Source organism: Theropithecus gelada, chromosome 9, assembly GCF_003255815.1.
Source record: "Theropithecus gelada isolate Dixy chromosome 9, Tgel_1.0, whole genome shotgun sequence".
Lineage (NCBI taxonomy): Eukaryota > Metazoa > Chordata > Mammalia > Primates > Cercopithecidae > Theropithecus > Theropithecus gelada.
In genome coordinates, this window is record NC_037677.1 from 120,919,044 (window position 1) to 120,942,390 (window position 23,347).

The 23,347-nt window shown below is 43.0% G+C and overlaps 1 protein-coding gene across 8 annotated transcripts; it reads right to left on the minus strand.

The window, feature by feature from the left end:
- Positions 1-480: 480 nt before the first annotated feature.
- Positions 481-22,977, minus strand: OAT (ornithine aminotransferase). 8 transcript variants are annotated; one of them, XM_025395592.1, is made up of 11 exons: positions 22,874-22,977; positions 18,075-18,161; positions 15,338-15,563; positions 11,509-11,733; positions 11,311-11,406; positions 8,223-8,350; positions 6,579-6,701; positions 5,789-5,917; positions 4,592-4,705; positions 3,709-3,853; positions 481-1,272 (listed from the first exon to the last, which is right to left on the minus strand). In XM_025395592.1, exons 3-11 carry the CDS (start codon positions 15,534-15,536, stop codon positions 1,112-1,114), a joined length of 1,320 nt encoding a protein of 439 aa, XP_025251377.1. In that variant the 5' UTR covers positions 15,537-15,563; positions 18,075-18,161; positions 22,874-22,977; the 3' UTR covers positions 481-1,111. The 8 variants fall into 8 exon arrangements, with proteins under 8 accessions (XP_025251377.1, XP_025251378.1, XP_025251379.1 ...); XM_025395593.1 differs by having other exon boundaries at positions 17,848-18,161; XM_025395594.1 differs by lacking the exon at positions 18,075-18,161 and having other exon boundaries at positions 22,879-22,977.
- Positions 22,978-23,347: the final 370 nt, after the last annotated feature.

Sequence of the window (23,347 nt, forward strand, 5' to 3'; positions counted from 1 at the left end):
CAGTGAGCTAAGATCACACCACTGCACTGCAGCCTGGGTGACAGAGAGAGACTCCGTCTCAAAAAATAAATAAATAAATAAAAACTAAATTATCAGGCCCAGAGAGGCGTTAGAATGAAACTGTAGTCAGGTCACTCTCTCCCAAGCTAAATAATTACCTCTTGAAACCAAGTATCTATCAAATGCCATACACCCTACAGTTCAACAGCATACAGCCAATCACTAACCAAGGTTAGTTCTGTAAACCAATGAGAATTCCTGACAAACAACTTTTGTAATCACCCCTTCACCTTGTGTCAGTAGAGGGCATAAGAGCAGCTGATCTATCCTTTTTTCTTTAAAAAATGTTCTCTGGAGAACTCTCCAGGGCAACCTGGAAGTGTGTCCTGAGCTGCAGTCCCCAGCCTTGGCCCACCTAAACATTCTGTATTAATTTTGCCTCAGCTTCTTCTTTTTAAGGTTAATATTCATCACAAAACAGACATCTGAAATATAAGCTTTATTTTAAATTTAAAGAAATATTGAAAATAAACATTTTTTACAAATTATAATCAAGCACTCAAACATTTTAGGAATGTTAAACACTAATTCTTCATTCAAAATAATGACATCCATAGAATACAACCCTGGTGTTGGCCAATATGAAGTTTACTTAATGTTAGTATTTTACATACATTTAACCATTAATCCTTCCTAAAATTCAATAACAATGATTTCATTTTATAAGGTGAAGACTTTTATGTAATACCCCAGAGATAACTTTTTCAAATATGAAACACTTATACCAGTGAGGAAATTATAAAAACATATATAAATTATACTGAAGAACTTGATTTAGAGGCTGTTTGTATATAGATGCATTTCACTTAGAAAGTACACGTGCACATCAAAACACTTTCACTGAATATATATGCCATTACATTCTCTTAGTTACATTACAAAGCAAATGGCAGGGTCAGAAACGTTGTTCTATTATGTATCAACTGAAAAAAACATATATTCCAAAAAAAAAGTTTTTGAAGACTCATGGGAGTGGAATGTGCCCGCATTAAGAACAAAGCTTTTACAGGACCACCTGTCTCCAGCTCGCTCTGAAAACAGCTGGCTACCCTCAGAAAGACAAGATGGACTTGTTAATAATTTCAATGGACTCTCGAAGCTCATCCTCCTTGATCACCAGCGGAGGCGCAAACCTGATAATGTCACCATGGGTTGGCTTGGCCAGAAGTCCATTATCTCGAAGTCGTAGACACACCTTCCAAGCATCACAATCTAAAGAAAAATAGTAAAACATACACGCTCAAAGATAAATGTTTAAACATCCCTTGCCATATGTATGGGCAAAGTGCAGCCTGGCAAAACAAAATTCCCAGAACTTGCTCAAATAAGGGAAGCTTGCGCTGGGAGTGGTGGCTTACACCTGTAATCTCAGCACTTTGGGAGGCCGGGGCGGGCAGATCACAAGGTCAAGAGATCAAGACCATCCTGGCCAACATGATGAAACCCCGTCTCTAGTAAAAATACAAAAATTAGCTGGGTGCCATGGCGCGCACCTGTAGTCTCAGCTACTCGGGAGACTGAGGCAGGAGAATCGCTTGAACCCAGGAGGTGGAGGTTGCAGTGAGCAGAGATCGCGCCACTGCACTCCAGCCTGGTGACAGAGCAAGACACCATCTTTAAAAAAATTTTTTTTTAAATAAAAAAGGAAGGAAAGCTTGGAGATGCAAGCTTGGTTTGTTTTTACTCCTAAAAATGAAGTTCCTTTTCACTTTTCAGCAAGCACATAACTAGGTTTGAATTATATGATTAGACATATCATAGTGTTTCATAAATGAAAAAGATCAGGCCAAAAAAAAAGACAAACAAAAGTGCTAAGGCTGCTGTATTAATCACACAAGGAACTAATGCAAAAGAACTTGGGTATGGGCTGGGCACGGTGGCTCACACCTGTAATCCCAGCACTTTGGGAGGCCGAGGTGGGCAGATCACGAGGTCAAGAGATCGAGACCATCCTGGCCAACATGGTGAAACCCCACCTCTACTAAAAATACAAAAATTAGCTGGGTGTGGTGGCACATGCCTGTAGTCCCAGCTACTCAGGAGGCTGAGGCAGGAGAATCGCTTGAACCCAGGAGTAGAGGTCGCAGTGAGCCAAGATCACGCCACTGTACTCCAGCCTGGCGACAGACACTCGAGCCCCACAGAGCGAAACTCTGTCTCAAAAAATAAATAAATAAGATAAATAAATAAAATTTTAAAAAAGAAAAAAAGGAACCTGGATATGATACAGATGATTAACTAACATAAAATAGGCAATACTCAAAACCCAGTGAACACTACACATTCTGAAAAGGGACTCGCTTCCTGAGCTCAACATTTTATGGCAACGATTCTCAACCTGGCTACACATCAGAATCACCTTAAAGGCTATTGCTAATGCCCGTGCCCCACCCGAGATGCGTCAATTCAGAATCCCTGGGGTAAGGCCAGGCTTTGACTCATTTTTTTAAAAAGCTCCCCAGGTGATTCTTTAAGTGCAGCCAAGGTTGGGAGGTTGGAATAGTTGCTTTAAAAGGAAGAGTTATCACAAGAAAATCCAGCAAGGAACACTTAAGGGTTATAATGGATGTACTAAAACACCCAATTAAGTGACAGCCAGCATTACTTTTATTATTGACACCATCACTGTCATTCATGTCATCATTACTGCTGCTCCTATAACCTCTACTGACACAAAGCATGAAAGCGAGGGAGGGAAGGATAGCAAAGAGGACACTTTCTAGTCCAGACTCACCAACAAAAAAACTTGAACTCTCTAAATACTGCCTGACTAACTTAAGGCAGAAAAACAAATGTCTTAAAGGAACAAGAGTCAAATTAGTTAAATATGCCTTCATTTAGAAAAGAGCTATATTTTTTATACTCTTAATGTAATTATAAATCAGACAATAATCTATCTAAAAGGCTTGGCCATTTATGTCAGTCAACAGTTTCAACAGAACCAACAACCAATTAAAATCCCAGTGTGGCTGGGCATGGTAGCTCATGCCTGTCATCTCAGCACTTTGGGAAGCCGAGGCGGGCAGATCACGAGGTCAGGAGATCGAGACCATACTGACCAACATGGTGAAACCCCGTCTCTACTAAAAATACAAAAACTACCTGGGCATGATGGCATGTGCCTATAATACCAGCTACTTGGGAGGCTGAGGCAGGAGAATCACTTGAACCAGGGCACTGGAGGTTGCAGTGAGCCGAGATGGCACCATTACACTCCAGCCTGGCGACAGAGCAAGACTCCATCTTAAAAAAAAAACAAAACAAAAAACAAGTGTAGCTGGGCATGGTGGCTCACGCCTGTAATCTCAGCACTTTGGGAGGCCAAGGCAAGTGGATCACAAGGTCAGGAGTTCGAGATCAGCCTGGCCAATATGGTGAAACCCCGTCTCTATTAAAAATACAAAAATTAGCCGGGCGTGGTGACACGCACCTGTAATCAATCTCAGCTACTCAAGAGGCTGAGGCAGAGAACTGCTTGAACCCAGGAGGCAGAGGCTGCAGTGAGCCAAGATCGCACCACTGCACTCCAGCCTGGAAGACAGAGCAAGACTCCATCTCGAAAAATAAATTAATTAATTAAATAAAATACCAAGTGTATTTTAGGTCTTTCTAAAAAAATTATCTTGAGTAAAAGTTTTATCTCCATACCTTTGGTTTCTTTAATAACAATAGCGTTTAACAATCCTTTTCCTCTTACGGCAGTTACAACATCAGAAGGTAGCTTCATGAGTTCATTTCTCAAGATAATGCCCAATTTTTCTGCATTTTCAGCAAGATTTTCTTCTTTTAAAACCTACATTTAAAAAAAGTATATAAATGTTAAGACTGTCCTTTTTTTTGTTGTTCTTTGGAGGACAACGGGGACTGTAAGCACAGGAAAAACATGACTAAAGACCAGAGGAACTTAACTTTCATTGCTATTTTTCAAAGCCTGTATTAATTTCTAATTAAACATACACTAGCTCAGAGCCTTGCCTTTGTCACAAATCTATTGCCAATCATTCATGGCAAAATAAGGATTAAAGATTATTTAATCCAACTCACATACTGTCATTAATTGAATACGTCAATGGAGGAAATGTAATTCTTAAACTGCAATAGTTTCTTCCCCTCCACAAAGATCTAGCCTCAGAGATTACATAATAATTGCATGCCTTCAGCAGGCACTTAAAAAAATCAGTCTGAAAACATTATAAATCCACACTTAAAAGAAGACTTGCTTGCTAAGCAAAAAGACGGGGCTGGCAGGTGGGTCACAGTTGAGAGTTCTGTGAGGGCCAGCCAGGGCCGAAGAACCCAAAGCACCAGGTGTCTGTGAACTCAGGAAGCCCACGGAGGAAATCCAGTCTACTAGGCCAAGTTTAAATTACTTTTTGAGAATATCTTGTTCCTAAAATTTTTCCTCTGTACTTCATGTTTTCTAATATTTGGCATTCTTATTGAATGTCTTATTATATCAGTGGGCCCAAATTAAACATCACTTCAACATTGCTTTAAAGAATAGACATGGTGTGGCTGTGTCAGCTTTTACCTCAAGGGCTGCGATGGCCACTCGGCAGCCTAGTGGATTGCCACCGTATGTAGATCCATGCTCCCCTGGTTTAATGGTCAGCATTATGTCATCATCACATAGCACTGCCGACACCTGAAAGACGGTCAATTCACCACGTCATTTCTCAGCACTAAGCATTCTACTAAGCATTCTTATCCCCAGAGTCTCGCTGTCACCCAGGTTGGAGTGCAGTGGCGTGATCTCAGCTCACTGCAATCTCTGCCTCCCAGACTCAAGCAATTCTCCTGCCTCAGCCTCCCAAGTAACTGGGATTACAGGCGCCCAGCACCACACCACACACGCAATTTTTTATTTTTATTTTTATTTTTTTGTAGTTTTAGTAGAGATGTGGTTTCACCAAGTTGGCCAGGCTGGTCTCGAACTCATGACCTCAGGTGATCTGCCTGCCTCAGCCTCCCAAAGTGCTGGGATTCCAGGCGTGAGCCACCGCACCCAGCCAAGAAGCTGATACTTAATGACTTCAACAAGAGTTTACATCAGCCAGCCTAAAACTACTGGCAACAAACTAAGTCATACCCTAAAACATTACAAATACTTCAGGTACAAATGGCACAAAACAATATACTTTTGCAACTAAAAGAGAAAAGCTATTTCTGCAATGATGTAATTTCACAATTCCTTCCAATGTCGAGATGAAATGCTTTGTTTAAATGCTTAAAAACCAAAGCTGAGCAATTCTTTTTAGCAAAAGTTTTGTCTATTCAGCAAAACCATCTATACTTCAGAGACCTCTGAGGCAGTAACAATTACTGGCTCTGAAAGGCAAACCCAAGACATGAACTACAACAAACATTAATTTTTTCAGTCTCTATGTTCACCAGTCATGGTTTTAAACAATTAGTAATATGCCATGCTTCTGAACACTGGAAAAAAGGACAGGAGTCTACAGGAGTCCTTTGAGGATGAATTGTTCCCACCCAAATCCAGTGTCATAGCAAATTCCAAGGCACACTCAATTCTTCAGGCAATAAGTAAGTGGGTCACACACTGGTACCTTAAATGTTTTTATTACAGATATTCCAAGTGGCCTACAGCACACTTGGTAAAATCAAACCATCTGAAAGGCATTATTGTCACAATCAGCTGATGTATAAATACTTCAGGGGTATATTTTACAAGAGTAGGAAATGGAAAGAGGGGGGACATGAAACTTACAGGGTATAAGCCTCCAGAAAGGGCCTTTCCAAGGAGGACTATATCAGGTCTGACATTTTCATAATCAACAGCCAGCCATCTACCAGTTCTGGCCAATCCTGTCTGTATTTCATCAGCAATAAACAGAACCTATTGGGGAAAAAAACTTAACTCCATTAGTGATCATTTTCATTTCCACAGGGAAAACAGCCATCTTTATTTCACTGTCCCCCTACCAACAATAAATGTGTAATTCTGATGTGCCCTCGGATTTGTAAAAATGTTTTAACTACACACACAATTTCAAGACTATTCTATGAGAATCCTGTAGACTCACCAACTATTTCCTTTGTCAGGCCACTCTCTCCCTAGAGGCCCATTCTGCCCTGCTCTACATAGTGAAAAGGTGCTGATGCAAAGCTGAGGGTTTTGTATGGCTTTTCTGGACATAACTACCCTCTGGGAACAAATTAATTTATTTGTTTATTCCACAAACATTTAATATGTGACAAGAACTCTCAAATGGTAAACAAAATACACTACTATCAGCCCTGGGAGAAAGGAGGAGAGAATACAACAAAGGGCTTGCAGGGGCTCACAGTGAAAGGCTCTTAGAGCAGCGAGGAAGGAAACGCTGTTAAGGCCATATCTGCAGCTCTGCACAGGGCCCAGGACAAGGCCAGAGACAGGAAAAAGTCATTTCTAAGCACTAGAAAGTACTTAAGCTCTTAGAATGCCATCGCCCTCTAGTGGAAAGTAATTTAAGGGCAGGAGCCCATTCAGTCTTATCACAGGCAGCAAACGTGACAACCTGGTGCCTGGTGCAGAGCTCTCGCACTCCCATTAGGTAACCTGGATCCGGAACAACAACGCCTGCTTCACCCTGAATTGGTTCTACCATGAATGCGGCCACATTTGGATCCTGAAGAGCACGCTGCAAAAGAAATAGGAATAGGTTTTAATAAATCTTTCTACCACACTTGGAAATCTGAAAGCATACACCACATGTATTTTCTATGAAGTATGCAAAACAAGTTTTTGCACTAACATAAATTCTGACTTCACAAGAATTTGAAGTGGAAGACTTCAAATTCACTGCCATTCAATTATCAGAAGCTCCAAACACTTCACCTTTAAGTTACACTAGCCTACATTTTCTTTTTTGCCTCATTCTGTTGCCCAGGCTGGAGTATAGTGGCACAAACAGGGCCCACTAAAGTCTCAAACTCCTGGGCTCAAGGTGATCCTCCTGCCTCAGCCTCCCAAGTAGCTGCACACCGTGCCCAGCTAATTTTTTATTTATTTTGGTTTTTTTATTTCTTTTTTGGAGATGGAGTCTCACTCTGTCACCCAAGCTGAAGTACAGCGGCACGATCTTGGCTTACTGCAGCCTCTGTGTCCTGGGTTCCAGCAATTCTGCCTCAGCCTCCCAGGTAGCTGGGATTACAGGCACGCACCACCACACCTAGCTAATTGTTTTTTGTATTTTTAGTAGAGACAGGGTTTCACCATGTTGGCCAGACTGGTCTCAACTCCTGACCTCAAGCAATCTGCCTGCCTTGGCCTCCCAAAGTGCTGGGATTACAGGCGTGAGCCACCGTGCCTGATCTTGATTTTTAAATTTTTTTGTGGAGACAGGCTCTCCCTATGCTGCCCAGGCTGGTCTTGAACTCCTAAACACAAGTGCTCCTCCAGCCCTAGCCTCCCAAAGCACTGGGATTACAGGCATGTACCACCATGCCCAGCCTGTTTTCTAATATATAAATGTAGTATAAATTAAATCTGGCTGGGCACAGCGGTTCATGCCTGTCACCCCAGCACCTTGGGAGGCCAAGGTGGGCAGATCACTTGAAGTCAAGTGTTCAAGACCAGCCTGGCCAACAGGGCGAAACCATGTCTCTAAAGCAAATAGAAAAGTGAGTTGGGTGTGATGGTGTGTGCCTGTCGTCCCAGCTACTTGGGAGGCTGAGGCAGGAGGATTACTTGAACGCAGGAGGCGGAGTTTGCAGTGAGACGAGATTGTACCACTGCACTTCAGCCTGGGCGATAGAGTGAGCTCTGTCTCAAAAAAAGAAATTAATTACTTAAATTAAATCTAAAGTAAATAGCCTTTTAAAGCCAACTTAAGGCTTTCTTTAAAAGCCTTCCACTTCCACTTTAAAAAACTAGCTAAAAACAGAAATTTTACCTAGCAAGTAAGCAGGTACACCCAAGTTAATTGTTATGAAGGACACACATCTAAAGCAGCTGACGGGCTGTTCAGAGTAGATCACAGAACTCAGCTTTCTCTGTGTTGGAAACTAATTGCTCGCTACTGGGAACAAGTCTGAAATCGTGGCCTAACTTAAGTGAGATAAATTTGCATTACTGTCATATAATGTATTTAGAATTCATATATTCAACAGCTTTAATTTCTATTCACAATGAGCTAAGCACCATGACGCTAGTGAAATACCTCCAGTGCAGGCAGATCATTATAGGGAATGATGTCGAATCCTGGCATAAATGGTCCAAAACCATCGTAACTGGTCACGTCTGTGGAACTGGAGATAGCAGACAACGTCCTACCCCAAAAGTTTCCAGCTAGAAAGGAGAAACAAACAGCGATTATTTCAAAGAAACCCAAAATTCAATAAGCACTATCCCCACAAAACACCACAAGAAGTTTGACTCAAAAAATAAATCAAGGGCTTGCCTTAGTGCACCTTCCGTGGGCTTTCAATTGTTAAAACAAAGTCTGATATTAAACACCATGGCTCCTATGACACAAGACCATTAGGTCTGGCCTTGTAATTCCTATTTCAGTCTATTCTCTCTGCTGAGCCTCTTGACTGGAATATATAGCCCCTGCAGATAGATAACTTACTTTTCTTTCAATAATCCCCAACCCAGTAACAAGCCCTAATAATTGAGGTAATTGAGGTCTTCAATGCGAGTTTTCTAGAGAAGGTGCATTTATGATACTGATATGAGAAAGAGAATATCCTTCACAGACAATTAGCAGCTTTCCTTTCAAAACTCCAATACTGCAGGCCAACAACAGAATGCATTTCCAATTTCATTTGGAGAAAAGATCTTCAAGCAATCCAAACATGTTTCCATTTTGCCTTCCTTGATATTATAATCCTTTATGATGCTAAATGACAGAGGTTTCCCTTTCTTCTGGAACATTTTTTATCCATTAATAACGGTGACTGAGGATCTACTATGTGAGGCATTGTTTTAGATGTTGGGGAATAGGCCGGGCATAGTGGCTCACATATGTAATCCCTGCACTTTGGGAGGCTGAGGCGGGCAGATCACCTGAGGTCAGGAGTTCAAGACCAGCCTGGCCAACATGGTGAAACCCCATCTCTACTAAATATACAAAAATTAGCCAGGCACAGTGGTGCACACCTGTAGTCCCAGCTACTCAGGAGGCTAAGACACGAGAATCGCTTGAACCCAGGAAGCAGAGGTTGCTGTGAGCCAAGATCGCACCACTGCACTCCAACCTGGGTGATAGAGCAAGACTCTGTCTCAAAAAATAAAAATAATAATAATAATAAAGATGTTGGAGAAGCCAGGTGCGGTGGCTCACGCCTATAATCCCAGCACTTTGGGAGGCCGAGGCAGGCGGATCACCTGAGGTCAGGAGTTCAAGACCAGCCTGGCTAACATGGCAAAACTCTGTCTCTACTAAAAATATAAAAAATAGCTGGGCGTGGTAGTGGGCACCTGTAATCCCAGCTACTCAGGAGGCTAAGGCAGGAGAATCGCTTGAACCCTGGAGGCGGAGGTTACAGTCAGCCAAGATTATGCATTGCACTCCAGACTGCAGACTAGGTGACAAGAGTGAAACTCTGTCTCAAAAAAAAAAAAAAAAAAAAAAAATGTTGGGAAATAGATCAGGATCACAACTGGCAAGATTTCTGTCCTCAGGGAGCTTCCTTTCTAGTAGGGAAAAAACACCTAACATAAACCAGTAAAGTGAGCTGGATAGTTTCAGAGAGGGTTAAATTCAAGAAGGAAAGACACCATGTAAAATAACAGAGAGGTTGGGAGTTTGTGACATCATGAATGTTTTTATCTTCTTACCATCTCTGCCAGCAGCAACTCAATTAATCAGTGCTGGATTATCGTATTTTGGCTTCATCTTGTTTCTAATTACTATTCTTACAAAGCCTCTTTCATCAGCATCCCTTACCTACAAGTAATCTCTTCTTTTACTTGTCCATAAACAATAGCACATTGATTTTGACTAGGTTTGTTTAAGAAGAAATGCACTGATTAGACCATAAGCCTATTTTCTTTCCCCTGCCTAGCCTCAGGAACCTCATCCTCAGTCACTTACCCTGCAGGTATAAGGGACTTACAGTTAGGGACAGTCTTCCTCTGTCTCTCCACCCCACTGACTCACCAGCTTCTTTCAATACTCAGGTGAAAACATCTTTGCACCCTTTGCTATTAAGAAAGAGACTGGACATAGTCTATAAGAATGAAAGTCACCAGAAACACCATTTTTGTTCGCAAGAGACAGTTATGTTGTCCTACAATGAAAGCACAAGATTTTTAAACGGCAAGTTACAGAGTTTTGCAAAGATTTCTTCTTTGGGAATACCAATCTGTCCCCTCAAATACCAATTACCTCTGGCCTTCAGTTGAACTCTGGATTCTATTATGTTATGGGGTTTATCATTTAACTGCATGTGTTCACACGGCAGAATATTTAATGATTTCAATGATCACAAGAATGAACTTTGACCATTATAGCGACAAATCTATACATACCTATTTTTAAAAAAATAAAGCTTAAAAAACAAGTGAACATCATATAAAGAATCCAACAGTCAAACTACATCTACTCAATTAATTATTAGTCTCCCTAACCAAAATTCAAGTTATTCCTTTCAACCAGTCCCAGAAGCCTAACAAGGGCAATTCCAAGCCTCCTCTTTCCAACAGCTTCTAAGAGGAACATGGCATAACAGCACCTCCAATATCAAGATTCAAACCACACTCTATGTAGGCCATGGCCCCACACTAACTTCACCCAACCCCAGCACCCAACACAAACCCTCCACCAGTAAGACTATCTAATTAACTGGATAACTGCTATAAAAAAAATCTGACAGGCAAATGAGAGGAATAGGGAGTTCAGAAAGAAAAACCCATACATGAAGAAATAATCTCCAAGAACAGGAAATCCCTCATTAATTGTTATGAAACATTCAGCAAATACGTACCCTGTACTAGGCAAAACATATTACAAGTATTTCATCAGTAAATTAAAATAATAAATTATATGTGTTTTTTATATATAAAATATATAAGAGAGTGTGTGTGTGTGTGTATATATTTATATATATATATATTTTTTTTTTTTTTAAATAGAGACAGGGTCTCCCTATGTTGCCCAGAAGGCTGGTCTTGAACTCCTGGGCTCAAGGAATCCTCCTGTCTTGGCCTCTCAAAGTGCTAGGATTACATGAGCCACCACGCCTGGCCACAGTAAATTATATTGTATGTTTCAGTCATAGAAATTAATATTTAATTTCACATACCTGCAAAAACAATCTTTGCTTTGTATTTCTGAATGCCCTTCACGGTATAGCCCCACCTACGAGCTAGTTTACAGGCAGTCTCTCCAGCCTCCACTCCTATCAGGAGAGAAAAATGTTCGGATTTTTTAAAATGTTAAACTATCAAAAAATAAAAAGGTTATTTTTGAGGGTATTTAACAAAAAAAGGAAATGTTTTACCTGTATTCATAGGAAGAACTTTCTGGTAGTTGAAAAGTTTAGTAATATACTCCTCATATTCACCAAGTACGTTATTATAGAAAGCTCTAGATGTTAAGGTCAATTTGTCCACTTGACTCTTCAGCGCATTCACAATCTTGGGGTGACAATGCCCTTGGCTGACAGCACTGTAAGAACTCAGGAAGTCAAAATATTTTCTGCCTTCTACATCCCATAAGTAAATACCTAAATACATAAGAAAGGAAAATTATTTTAGACAGTTACTATGTGGCATGAAGTCCAAAGATTAAGAGTGCTAGCAAGCCCGCTGAATGCCTATATATGAACCTCTATTTATATATTTGTAGTTTTATATATATATATAGTTATAGTTATATGCAGTTATATATATATATGTCATATTTATATATTTGTAGTTAAAGCTTGTTTTAGCTCAGGCATAATAAACTTTGATTTGTAAGGAATTATTAAGAATTGTATTTTGTCTGCCTGGCTTCAAAATACACATTTAACAAAAATAACACAAAAAGGTTATAAACTCTGGAGTAAAACCTTTACCTAATTCTAAAATTTAGGACCCAAAATTAGAATTTAAGAGAAGTTAGGCCAGGAGCCATGGCTCATGCCTGTCATCCTAGCACTTTGGGAGACCAAGGCAGGGATCGCTTGAGCCCAGGAGTTCCAGATCAGCCTGGACAACACAGCAAAACCCTTGACTCTACAGAAAAATGCCGGGCATGGGTATGGTCCCAGTTACAGAGATTGAGGTGGGAGGACTGCTTGAGCCTGAGAGGTAGAGGATCCAGTGAGTTGAGATTGTGCCACTGCACTCCAGCCTGGGCACCAGAGCAAGATCCTGCCTATAAATAAAATAAAATAAATAAATAAAATTTTAAAATAAAAAAGCAGAAGTTATACATAACAGACAAAAATTATGAGAAATCGTCTATAATAACCCTTAGGATGGAAAAAAAAAAATTGTAAATCACGTGTCTGATAAGATCTAACTTCCAGAACTCTTACAACTCAATTTCAAAAGGACAAACAACCCAATTTAAGAAATGAAGAAAGACTTGAATAGCTGTTTCTTCAAAGAAGATATACAAATGGCTAAGAAACACATGAAAAGATGTTCAACGTCACTAATCATTAGGAAAATGCAAGTTAAAACCACAATGAGATACCATCTCACACTCCCTGAGATGGTTATAATTAAAAAAAACAAGTTTTGACAGGATCTGAAGAAATTGGCACTCTCATATATTGCTAGTGGGAAAGTAAAACAATGTTGCCGTGTCATGTAATATGAAACAGATTTTCCATAGTTCAAAAGAAGATATGTCTATAATACTGGCACCAAATAAAATACAGGCAAATGACAAAAATGTGTGATACTCTTATATTGTCATTTTCTGGTACAAAGCTAAGTAATAAATTTTGGTTTTATTTGGTTAAGGCTGTTATTTATTCCAAATTGTAGATTAAATCACCATTTGGCAACTATCACAGTAATCATTTATTCAGGCAAGAATCATTAGTGGATGCTAAAATTGTGTGTAAAAGTTCATGAGTAACTGGGTATTTACAGAGTTTTACACTCTGTCCCCACAAGATACTTAACACAAAGGGAAAGAAGACCAAGACAACCAAGAAGAATTGAGGAACTGCTCTGGGTTAAAGAAGACTAAACATGACAACTGAATGCAACTCATCGGAGGTTTTTCTTTTGTTATAAAAGAGAACAAACAACATCTGGATTAGGTCTCCAGACTCACGGTGCTGTACCAGTGTTCTTGATTTTTACAATTACTCTATGGTTATAAAAGAGAAAGTCAGCTGGGCACAGTGGCTCACACCTGCAATCCCAGCACTGTGGGAGGCTGAGGCGGTAGGATCACTTGAGACCAGGAGTGATCTCAACACGGGCAGAATCGAATCTCTACAAAAAAAAACACTTGGGAAGCTGAGGTGGGCAAATCACCTGAAGCCAGGAGTTCCAGGCTACAGTGAACCATGATCGCCACTGTACTCCAGCCTGGGCAACAGAACGAGACCCTATCTCAAAAAGTCACTGTGTTTTAGGAAAGACACACTAAGTATCTATAGGTAAAGAAATGTCATGTGGCAGGGCGCGGTGGCTCATGCCTATGATCCCAGCACTTTGGGAGGCTGAGGCGGGTGGATCACCCGAGGTCAGGAGTTCAAGACCAGCCTGGCCAACATGATGAAATCCTGTCTCTACTAAAAATATAAAAATTAGCTGGACGTGGTGGTGTGGGCCTATAGTCCCAGCTACTCAGGAGGCTGAGGCAGGAGAATCACTTGAACCCGAGAGGTAGAGGTTGTAGTGTGCCAAGATCACGCCATTGCACTCCAGCCTAAGCAACAAGAGTGAAACTTCTTATCAAAAAAAAAAAAAAAAGGCCGGGCGCGGTGGCTCAAGCCTGTAATCCCAGCACTTTGGGAGGCTGAGACGGGCGGATCACAAGGTCAGGAGATCGAGACCATCCTGGCTAACCCGGTGAAACCCCGTCTCTACTAAAAAATACAAAAAACTAGCCAGGCGAGGTGGCGGGCGCCTGTAGTCCCAGCTACTCTGGAGGCTGAGGCAGGAGAATGGCGTGAACCCGGGAGGCAGAGCTTGCAGTGAGCTGAGATCCGGCCACTGCACTCCAGCCCAGGCGACAGAGCGAGACTCCGTCTCAAAAAAAAAAAAAGAGACGTCATGTATGGCCAGGCATGGTGGTTCACACCTGTAATCCCAGCACTATGGGAGGCCGGCCTGAAGCAAGTGGATCACCTGAAGTCAAAAGAGTTGGAGAGCAGCCTGGCTAACATGGTGAAACCCCATCTCTATTAAAAACACAAAAATCAGCCAGGTGTGGTGGCACGTGCCTGTAATCCCAGCTACTTGGAGGCTGAGGTGTGATAATCGCTTGAACCCATGAGGCAGAATTTGCAGTGAGCCAAGATCGTGCCACTGCACTCCAGCCTGGGTAACAAAGCGAGGCTCCATCTCAAAAAAGGAGAGTCATGTCTGCAACTTCCTCTCAAAACAGGTCAGAAAACAATGTACAATATGCAGGCGTGGGAGGAGAGAAAAGAAGGGAGTGAACACACTAAGACCAAAGCAGTAAAACGTTAGCACTTGGAAAATCTGGGAGAAGAGTAGAAGAAAAATATTAGTACTACTTGTTACAATGTTTCTTAAGTCTAAAATTACGCCAAAATAAAAGTTAAAAGAAAAAAATGACAGCAATATGACCGTACTTTCCTTATTTCTCTTGCATTCCCTCTTGGTAAGGTCCACATGACAAAGACAATGGTTCCTCTTTGAAGCCTCCATAGCACCTAACACAGCAGCACTAGACACTCAATAAATGAATTAACTGGCCGGGTGCAGTGGCTCAGACCTGTAATCCCAGCACTTTGGGAGGCCAAGGTGGGAGGATCACAGAGTCAGGAGTTCGAGACCAGCCTGGCCAACACGGTGAAACCCCATCTCTACTAAAAATACAAAAATTAGCCGGGTGTGGTGGCGCATGCCTATAGTCCCAGCTACTCAGGAGGCTGAGGCAGGAGAATCGTTTGAACCTGGGAGGCAGAGGTTTCAGTGAGCCCAGATTGTGCCACTGTACTCCAAACTGGGTGACAGAGTGAGATTCCGTCCCAAAAAAAAACAAAGCAAAATCAAAAAAAAAGAATTAACTGTGTCTGCAATATATACATTAAATACATCTGGAAAAATGTATATTGAGAAAATATGGAAGCAATTTTTTTAATAAAAGGTTTCAAGAAAAGGGAAGAGACGGATTAATTTGAAACGTACCTTTTCCTCTCTCCACGGCTACAGGTAAAGGATGGTAGTTGTGCGCACCATACTTATATTCCCTTTCAAAAATGTCTTCAGAGGTTGGAGGGCCTTGGACTGTTTTTTTAGTTGCAACAGATGTAGCAGAAGCCACTGAAGAATGAACTCCTCGACTAAGTACAGCAAACCTCTGCAAATGTGCTAGTTTGGAAAACATTGTGTCCTTCAAGCAGAAAAACCAGATCTGTCCAAAGAAAAGAGAATGCATTAAGAGTGAGAATCCTTGGCTTATGCCTATAATCTTAGTACTTTGGGAGGCTGAGGCCAGAGGATCACATGAGCCCCGGAGTTTGAGACCAGCCTGGGCAACATAGCAACACTCCATTACCACAAAAAATTGAAAAATTAGCTGGGTGTAGTGGTGTGCACCTGTAGTCCCAGCTACTTGGGAGACTGAGGTGGGAGGATTGCTTGAGCCTGGAAGTTGAGGCTACAGTGAGCTGAGACTGTGCCACTGTACTCCAACCCAAGAGACAGAGCAAGGCCCAGTATCAAGAAAAAAAAAAAAATAGCCAGGCGCAGTAGCTCACATCTGTAATTCCAGCACCTCGGGAGGCCAAGATGGGAGGACTGCTTGAGCCAAGGAGTTAAAGACCAGCCTGGGCAACACAGTCTCTATAAAAGAAAAAAAAAGAGTGAGAATCTTGGTGGTTTGTGCCTGTAGCCCCCAGCTGCTCAGGAGGCTGAAGCAGGAGGGTCACTTGAGTCCAAGAGTTTGAGGCCAGCCTGGGCAACAGAGTGATACCCTGTCAATCAATCAATCAATCAACCAATCAGTAAGAGTAAGACTCTTTCCAGAGCTAATGAACTGTGTGTTGACTGAATACCTACTAAACACTAAGTATTTGTTAAGCGCCTACCACAGTTCAATACCATCAGGCACGATGCTATGAGACAGCTACAATCGTAGGGCAGAGACCAGAGGCAGGGAAACCAAATCAGAGAAGACTGCCAGAGACTAGGCATGGGGCAGGAGACAGCGGGACTGACAACTCATTTGTCCTTCTATATGGAGAGTGAAGCAATTAAGGTAGAATTTGGTTTCTACCAAAATAAAAGGGACCATCCTAAAATAAAAACAACAGGTGTGGAGAGGAAAAAGTTGACTTCTGGGGTATGGGAATTGCTTAACACCAAAGATCTAAACTACAAAAAGTCAAATCTTTTTTTTTTTTTTTTTTTTTTCGAGGGTGGAGAGGACAGGGTCTCACTCTGTCATCCAGGCTGGAGTGCAGTGGTATGATTACGGTTCACTGCAGCTTCAATCTCCCTGGCTCAAGCAATTACCCGACCTCAGCCTCTCTAGTAGCTGGGACTACAGGCGGGCACCACCACACCCAGCTAATTTCTGTATTTTCCGTAGAGATGGGGGTCTTGCCATGTTTCCCAGACTGGTCTTGAACTCCTGGGCTCAAGCAATCCGCCCACCACAGCCTCCCAAAGTTTTCAAATTAAAGGTGTGAGCCACTGTGCCCAGCCTAAAGTCTTTTATTTAGCCACAAATATCTAAAACTTCTGTAGGTCAAATTTATCATAAAGGTGAAAGGCAAAAAGACTAGGAAAAGAATGCTAACTTATAATAGCTTTAAAGTGTTCATAGTAAGTTGAATTAGACCAAACACATACATACGTACATAAATACACACATACACACACACACACACATATATATAAGATTCCCAAACAAAACAATCTATTCTGCTAGGATGGTTGTTTCTACAAAACTTATCCTCAAAAAATTGTAGCATAAAAGCTATTGTTGGCCGGGTGCAGTGGCCCATGCCTATAATCCCAGCACATTGGGAGGTCCAGGCAGGCAGATCACCTGAAGTCGGGAGTTTGAGACCAACCTGACCAACATGGAGAAACCCCATCTCTACTGAAAATACAAAATTAGCCAGGCATGGTGGTGCATGCCTGTAATCCCAGCTACTCAGGAGGCTGAGGCAGGAAGATCGCTTGAACCTGGGAGGCCGAGGCTACAGTGAGCCAAGATTGCACCATTGCACTCCAGCCTGGGCAACAAGAGTGAAACTCTGTCTCAAAAAAAAAAAAAAGCTATTGTTAGCAAAAGGTAACTGAGAACTACAGACTGTCAAACTACAAACTACAATCTGTTACTTGTATGAGCCTTAAAGTCTAAACATCACTGAGCAGGCTGGTGTTTGCCCTGCCACCCCATCACATAAGGCAGAGTCAGGGCTACTCTCTCGGTCATCCCCAGCCCTAAAACCAGCCCCTCCACAAGGCTTCACACACCTCTTTGTACCCAATTTACCATTAAGCATCCTGATAAGCCATGAAGTAAAAACTAAACTATGAAAGAAACTAACAATTAAAAGGAAATTAGAGCACGTGCATAGGAATCACCTCTGGAAGGAAGAAAAAAAAAAAAGAGGCTTAAAGATAAATTCATGATTAGGAGAAAGTTGCCAAAAACTAGGCATATTTATTCTATCTATACTTACTTTCTAAAAGACTAGTTAATTCATGTTTCAACAGAAGTCTACCAATGACAAGTCAAACCATGTATAATCTCACAGCACTCCTGATTTGAGCTGCCAAATTAGCAGAACATAATACTTGGAGTTTGGCTTACTTCCCTTTAAACTTGGCACTACCCAATAAATCCAGCATGTTCAAGAATTTGCAATTACTAAACAAAATCCAGCACTCCAGTTTGCCAAAGACTCACCGACTATTTTTTCTTCCCACGGTTCAGACCAGAATACAGATTTTTAACCCACGATCCAGGGACAGTCTGCAGAGAGTCCAAAATCTCCTGAAATAAAATGCAGAATTATATGCAGACTCATATTTTTCCAAGAGGAAGGTCCATAACTTTCATCAGACTTTATCTCAAAGGGGTGGGTACCAACAATCAAAAAAAAAGTGATGTAAGAATCATCAAACTGGAGGTAGCTGCTAGCGAAAATGTCTAATCGTACCATACAGAGCTTCCCCAAAATACTACTGCGAAGTCTAAAATACTCATATATGATTTCCTTCTTGGGCTCTTTATGCTTTACTCAGTATGAATTGTTTGATCAACTAAAAAATTAGAATATTAATTTTTGCCTATCAAATTAGCAGTAAAACACTCAGGCAATACTTAGTGGTGCTCTAAACTGTAACAACTTTCTAGGGCCAGGCATGGTGGCTCACGCCTATTATCCCAGCACTTTGGGAGGCCAAGGCAGATCACTTAAGCCCAGGAGTTAAAGATCATGGGGAGACCCTGTCTCTATAAAAAATACGAAAATTAGACAGGTGTGGCGGCGTGTACCTGTAGTCCCAAGTACTCAGGAGACTAAGGTGGAAAGATCTCTTGAGCCTTGCGTTCTGGGCTGCAGTGAGCCACGATCTATGCCACCAGCACTCCAGCCTGGGCAATAAAGTGAGACCGTGTCTCAAAATATATATATATCTTGAGATTATCTAAATTCAACATTCTTATTTTATATAAAAGTTATCTGCACAGCTAATTTCCAACAGAAATGGAATGAAAAATTCATTTACCTGTCAAGTTTAGGCAGTTTTATTAAAGAATAACTGGTGACAAAATAATAACATTCAAAACATTACTAATACTCATTCTCAAGGTTTTTGCTTCTTTTCACTTACAGATGGAGTCTCAGCTATGTTGCCCAAGTTGGCCTCAAACTCAAGGGATCCTTCTGCCTCAGCCTCAGGAGGAGGTGGGACCACAGGCGTACACCACTGGGTCAGCTATTCTTAAGGTTTTTAAGATGAAGTCTGGATATTTAATTCGACTGGGAAAGGTCAGAAACTAGATGCGCCTTGACATATCAAAATCCTGTAAATGCATTTCTATTAAAGAACCTTTTGTGTTCAAGTTACTGTGCTTGGCACTGTATGAGAAATCTTACAGCAGAATTAAGATGGACTTGAAAATAGCCAACATCAATAATATCCTCTTCTCCAGAGGTTTCAAAACCAGGAGAATCAAGTGGAAAATACAGAGTTTGGAGACCAGGATTTTAAATTCTGTCTGTGGTTCTTAAGAGCAACTCTGGGTGATGCTGTCAATCTTTCTGAGCTTCAATTTCCCCATTTGTAAAATGAGGTTGAAGCGTTACTGAGGATTAAATGGGTTAATGTTATTGTGCCAAATCCAGCACAAAATGGCCACTCAGTTCCCTTTTGCCCTTAAAACTAGCCAGTTTCTGAAATATCAGAATCAACAGTGCCATGATTTCTTTTTAAAACTGTTTAAAAAGACACACACACACACACCATTTTTCAGTTGATAAAAAATTAGAAAACACAGACAAGAAAATTACCTGCAATTTTATACTTGCATGACAACCATTAACATTTGGTTATTTTTTCTAGGCATAATTAGCATCCACATTAGCTTTTTTTCACCCTTCCCTATAGAAGTTACCATTTAAGTGCCTCCTAAAGACTCCCCGGGACTGTGCAGACTTGTAACGGGTCCTAACACTTCAGGCCACTTGTTTTTACGCCTGTAAGTCTATACTCTAAGCTCCTTACAAAACAGTAAAATTCACTTTGCATTCCTAGAACCTAGCCCAGGTTGGGCATCCTGTGGGCCTTTGTCAAATAAACGAGGTCAGTCTTACTTAGGACTCCTGAGGGAGTCAAGGTAGCAAGTGATCAAGACTATGGGATCACCTATCCCTGACCAAGTTGAGTCTAACTCTAAGAGGGGGTGTTCACTGTCTGACCTCATCTAGAAGAACTCATCTCTTCATCAAGAGTTTACTTCATTAGATCTAATGGCCTTTAAAGGTCAAAACAATGTGTTCCAGGTTGCTATCATGTATCTACCTGAGGCCCATACTCAGGTCCCGGAAATGAGAACAAATTGCTCTTGGCAAGCTAGAATTCTAACACTGAAAGTTTCATCCACATAATTAACAGAGTCCTTCAGGCTACCATTACTCTCTCCATCTAGCCCATCCATCTACATTAGAACACACCTACAGTAGAATTTCCACAAAAGGCTCCATTTTGAAGTTAATTTAGCCTATGCTTTTTTTTTTTTTTTTTTTTTTTGAGACTGAGTCTGGCTCTGTCGCCCAGGCTGGAGTGCAGTGGCCGGATCTCAGCTCACTGCAAGCTCCGCCTCCCGGGTTCACGCCATTCTCCTGCCTCAGCCTCCCGAGTAGCTGGGACCACAGGCGCCCGCCACCTCGCCCGGCTAGTTTTTTGTATTTTTTAGTAGAGACGGGGTTTCACCGTGTTAGCCAGGATGGTCTCGATCTCCTGACCTTGTGATCCGCCCGCCTCGGCCTCCCAAAGTGCTGGGATTACAGGCTTGAGCCACCGCACCCGGCCTAGCCTATGCTCTTAAAAACTATTTTCTTACTCTAAAAGAATAGTCAGTGTAAAGTCATCCAAAAGCCACTTAAAATATTCAACTTGAGGAGTAAATTTGTTCTTGCTATTTTGACAAATATTTACTTTTCCTGAGGTAACCATTCACAAACACAGGCCTTTAAAAAAAAAAAAAAAAGTTCTACCAACAGAAGTCTCTTTTACGTAATCAGTATTCTGGCTAAAATTCAAGTCAAGTGCATCATTGGCAAACAACTAGTTTTACTACTCAGAAAGGATTGGGGTCAACTACAGCACATCCTCCACACACATCCAAATTCGGTGCTTTCATCGCTATTTGTAAATGTTTGAGATTTGACTGGTCCTCAAGAACTCACTAAAGGGCATAAAATATGCACACAAATAACTGTAATAAAGACAAGCTATGGGATAATACAAATTAAGACAGTTGCTTTGAAGGAAAAAAATGTCTTTTAAAAAAGTTTACTATTTAAAGTTATACTGGGTTTTTCTTTGGGAGGGGGGGATGCAAAACTAATCTTAAACACCATGAAAAACTGCAAACCCAAAACTATAATCTTTTTTTTTTTTTTTTTTTTTGAGACGGAGTCTGTCGCCCAGGCTGGAGTGCAGTGGCATGATCTCAACTCCCTGCAAGCTCTGCCTCCCGGATTCAAGCAATTCTCCTGCCTCAGTCTCCCGAGTAGCTGGGATTACAGGCGCGCACCACGATGTCTGGCTAATTTTTGTATTTTTAGTAGAGATGGGGTTTCACCATGTTGGCCAGGCTGGTCTCAAACTCCTGGCCTCAGGTGATCCGCCTGCCTGGGCCTCCCAAAGTACTGGGATTACACAGGTGTGAGCCACCGTGCCTGGCCAAAAATAAGCTTTTTAATTTAACTCTTGTTTTTATGAAAAGACTCATCTAAAGACAGAACCAGGATACTCTAATGAAAGGAGTCTATTGTTATTTCACATGGATAAGAGTGATGGATTACAATCTAAAGAACAGTTCCGGGGTTAACTGAAAGAACTAGCTTATCCACAGAAACCCTTTCAATCCCAGACGAAGAAATTTAGAACTTAGAAACTGAACATTAGTCATTTCTTAAGGTAAAGCCACTTCATTCCAAAGTCACTCTCTTTTCCCCCTTATCACCGTAATTTATCTAAGAAGTAAAACAACACCAAAAAGGTAAGATGTAGAGTGACAAAAGGAGACGGTGGGTCACAGGGTGAGTGCCCAGGTGACTTCGGGCCTCAGTCCTCTCGCCAGCAAAGGGTGGAAAATGACCCCTCCCGTCCGGCCCGGGAAGGCGACCGAGGAAAGACACCGGTCAGGCCCATTTATTGATGTTCAGCAGGATTTGCAAAAAGCCCTCAAAGGGAGGTTTTCATGCTGAAAATCCTGTTGCCCCCCATTCCCCACCATCTAATTAACCTGCACATTACTGTAAGGAAGGTTCTGCTTCCGTAATTTTCTTTATTTCGACAGAAGCTGGAGAAAAAAAATCATAGGCTGGAAGAGGGGAGCGATGGGCAGGCCGATCTGCAGGGCGCAGAAGCAGGCCAGGAGGACCCAGCCCTCCAAGGCTGCATCAGCGCCCCCGCCGCGTGACCAGGGCCACCTGTTTACTGCACAGCTCCCCCGTCCCCAGAACGCAGCCTCCCCGCCGACCCCAGGAACCGAGAGTGCCCAAAGGCCTCCTCCCCGGAACCCCGGGGCGCCTCGGGGTCTCCGGGCCGGGTGAGCCGAGTCCTGGCCTCCACAGGCCGCGAGCGCAGGGGGCGGCGGCTCCGCCTGGTCTGGCAGGCGGAGCTGCCACATCTTCAGCCTCTCCCTGCCTCCCGCCCCACCCGCCCGCCAGTCGGCCGCTCTAGGCTGGAACCAGTACTCGGGCCTGCAAGCCGTGGGGCGCCACGCCCCTGCCACCTGAAGATGCGCGACTGCCGGCGACTCCAGGGCGCCCGGGTCCGAGCCGCCAGCAGAGTAAACCGGCCGCGGGAGCGGCACTCGTTCCCCGGCCGAGGCCTAGCGCGCCCCGTCAGCCAGCATCCCCAGAACCCCGGCCGCGGCCACCCCGAGCCCGCCCACCTCCCCCGCCGCCGTCAGGGAACCCCGGCCAGGGCCCAAGCCAGAGCCCCAAGACTGCGGCGCCGGGGCGGTACCTGACGACGCCTGACTACAACCCGGGACACGCGGCGTCTACGAAGCGCAGCCGCGACGCCAGCGCGTCACTGCAACTTAAAGGCTGATTCCGTCCCGCCCCCAAGTCGCCCTCGCCGCTCATTGGCTGGAGCGGAGGGCAGGGCACCAATCGCGTGGGCCCCGTCCTCCGCCCCGCCTGCCCCGCCGCGCATCAGGGATCTTTGCTCCTCCCGCGGGTTGGATCCGCGCTCGCGCCTCCTGAGCCCGAAGGCCGGTCTCTGAGCTCAGGCCCCTCGGTCGCCTCCTCTGGCGGGACGAGAAGGGTCATTGTCCGCCCTTGCCGACTAGAAGACTGAGGCCCGAAAAGGAAAAGTCTGTTGGGCCCCCTGCGCGGGCCGGGTGTGGCTGGAGACCGAGAGACGTGAGGCTGGACCGCCCGCCCTGTGCTCCCGGAGGGAGGGACCAGCCCCAGCTCTGCCCCAGCCACAGCTGCG

Coding starts and splice junctions, on each gene's coding strand:
- OAT (XM_025395594.1), bottom strand. CDS start 15,536: ATGTTTTCCAAACTAGCACATTTGCAGAGGTTTGCTGTACTTAGTCGA. Junction 11,407..11,508: donor AGTTCTTCCTATGAATACAG/GTAAAACATTTC, acceptor CTCTCCTGATAG/GAGTGGAGGCTGGAGAGACT. Junction 1,273..3,708: donor TGTTATTAAAGAAACCAAAG/GTATGGAGATAA, acceptor ATTTTTCTTTAG/ATTGTGATGCTTGGAAGGTG.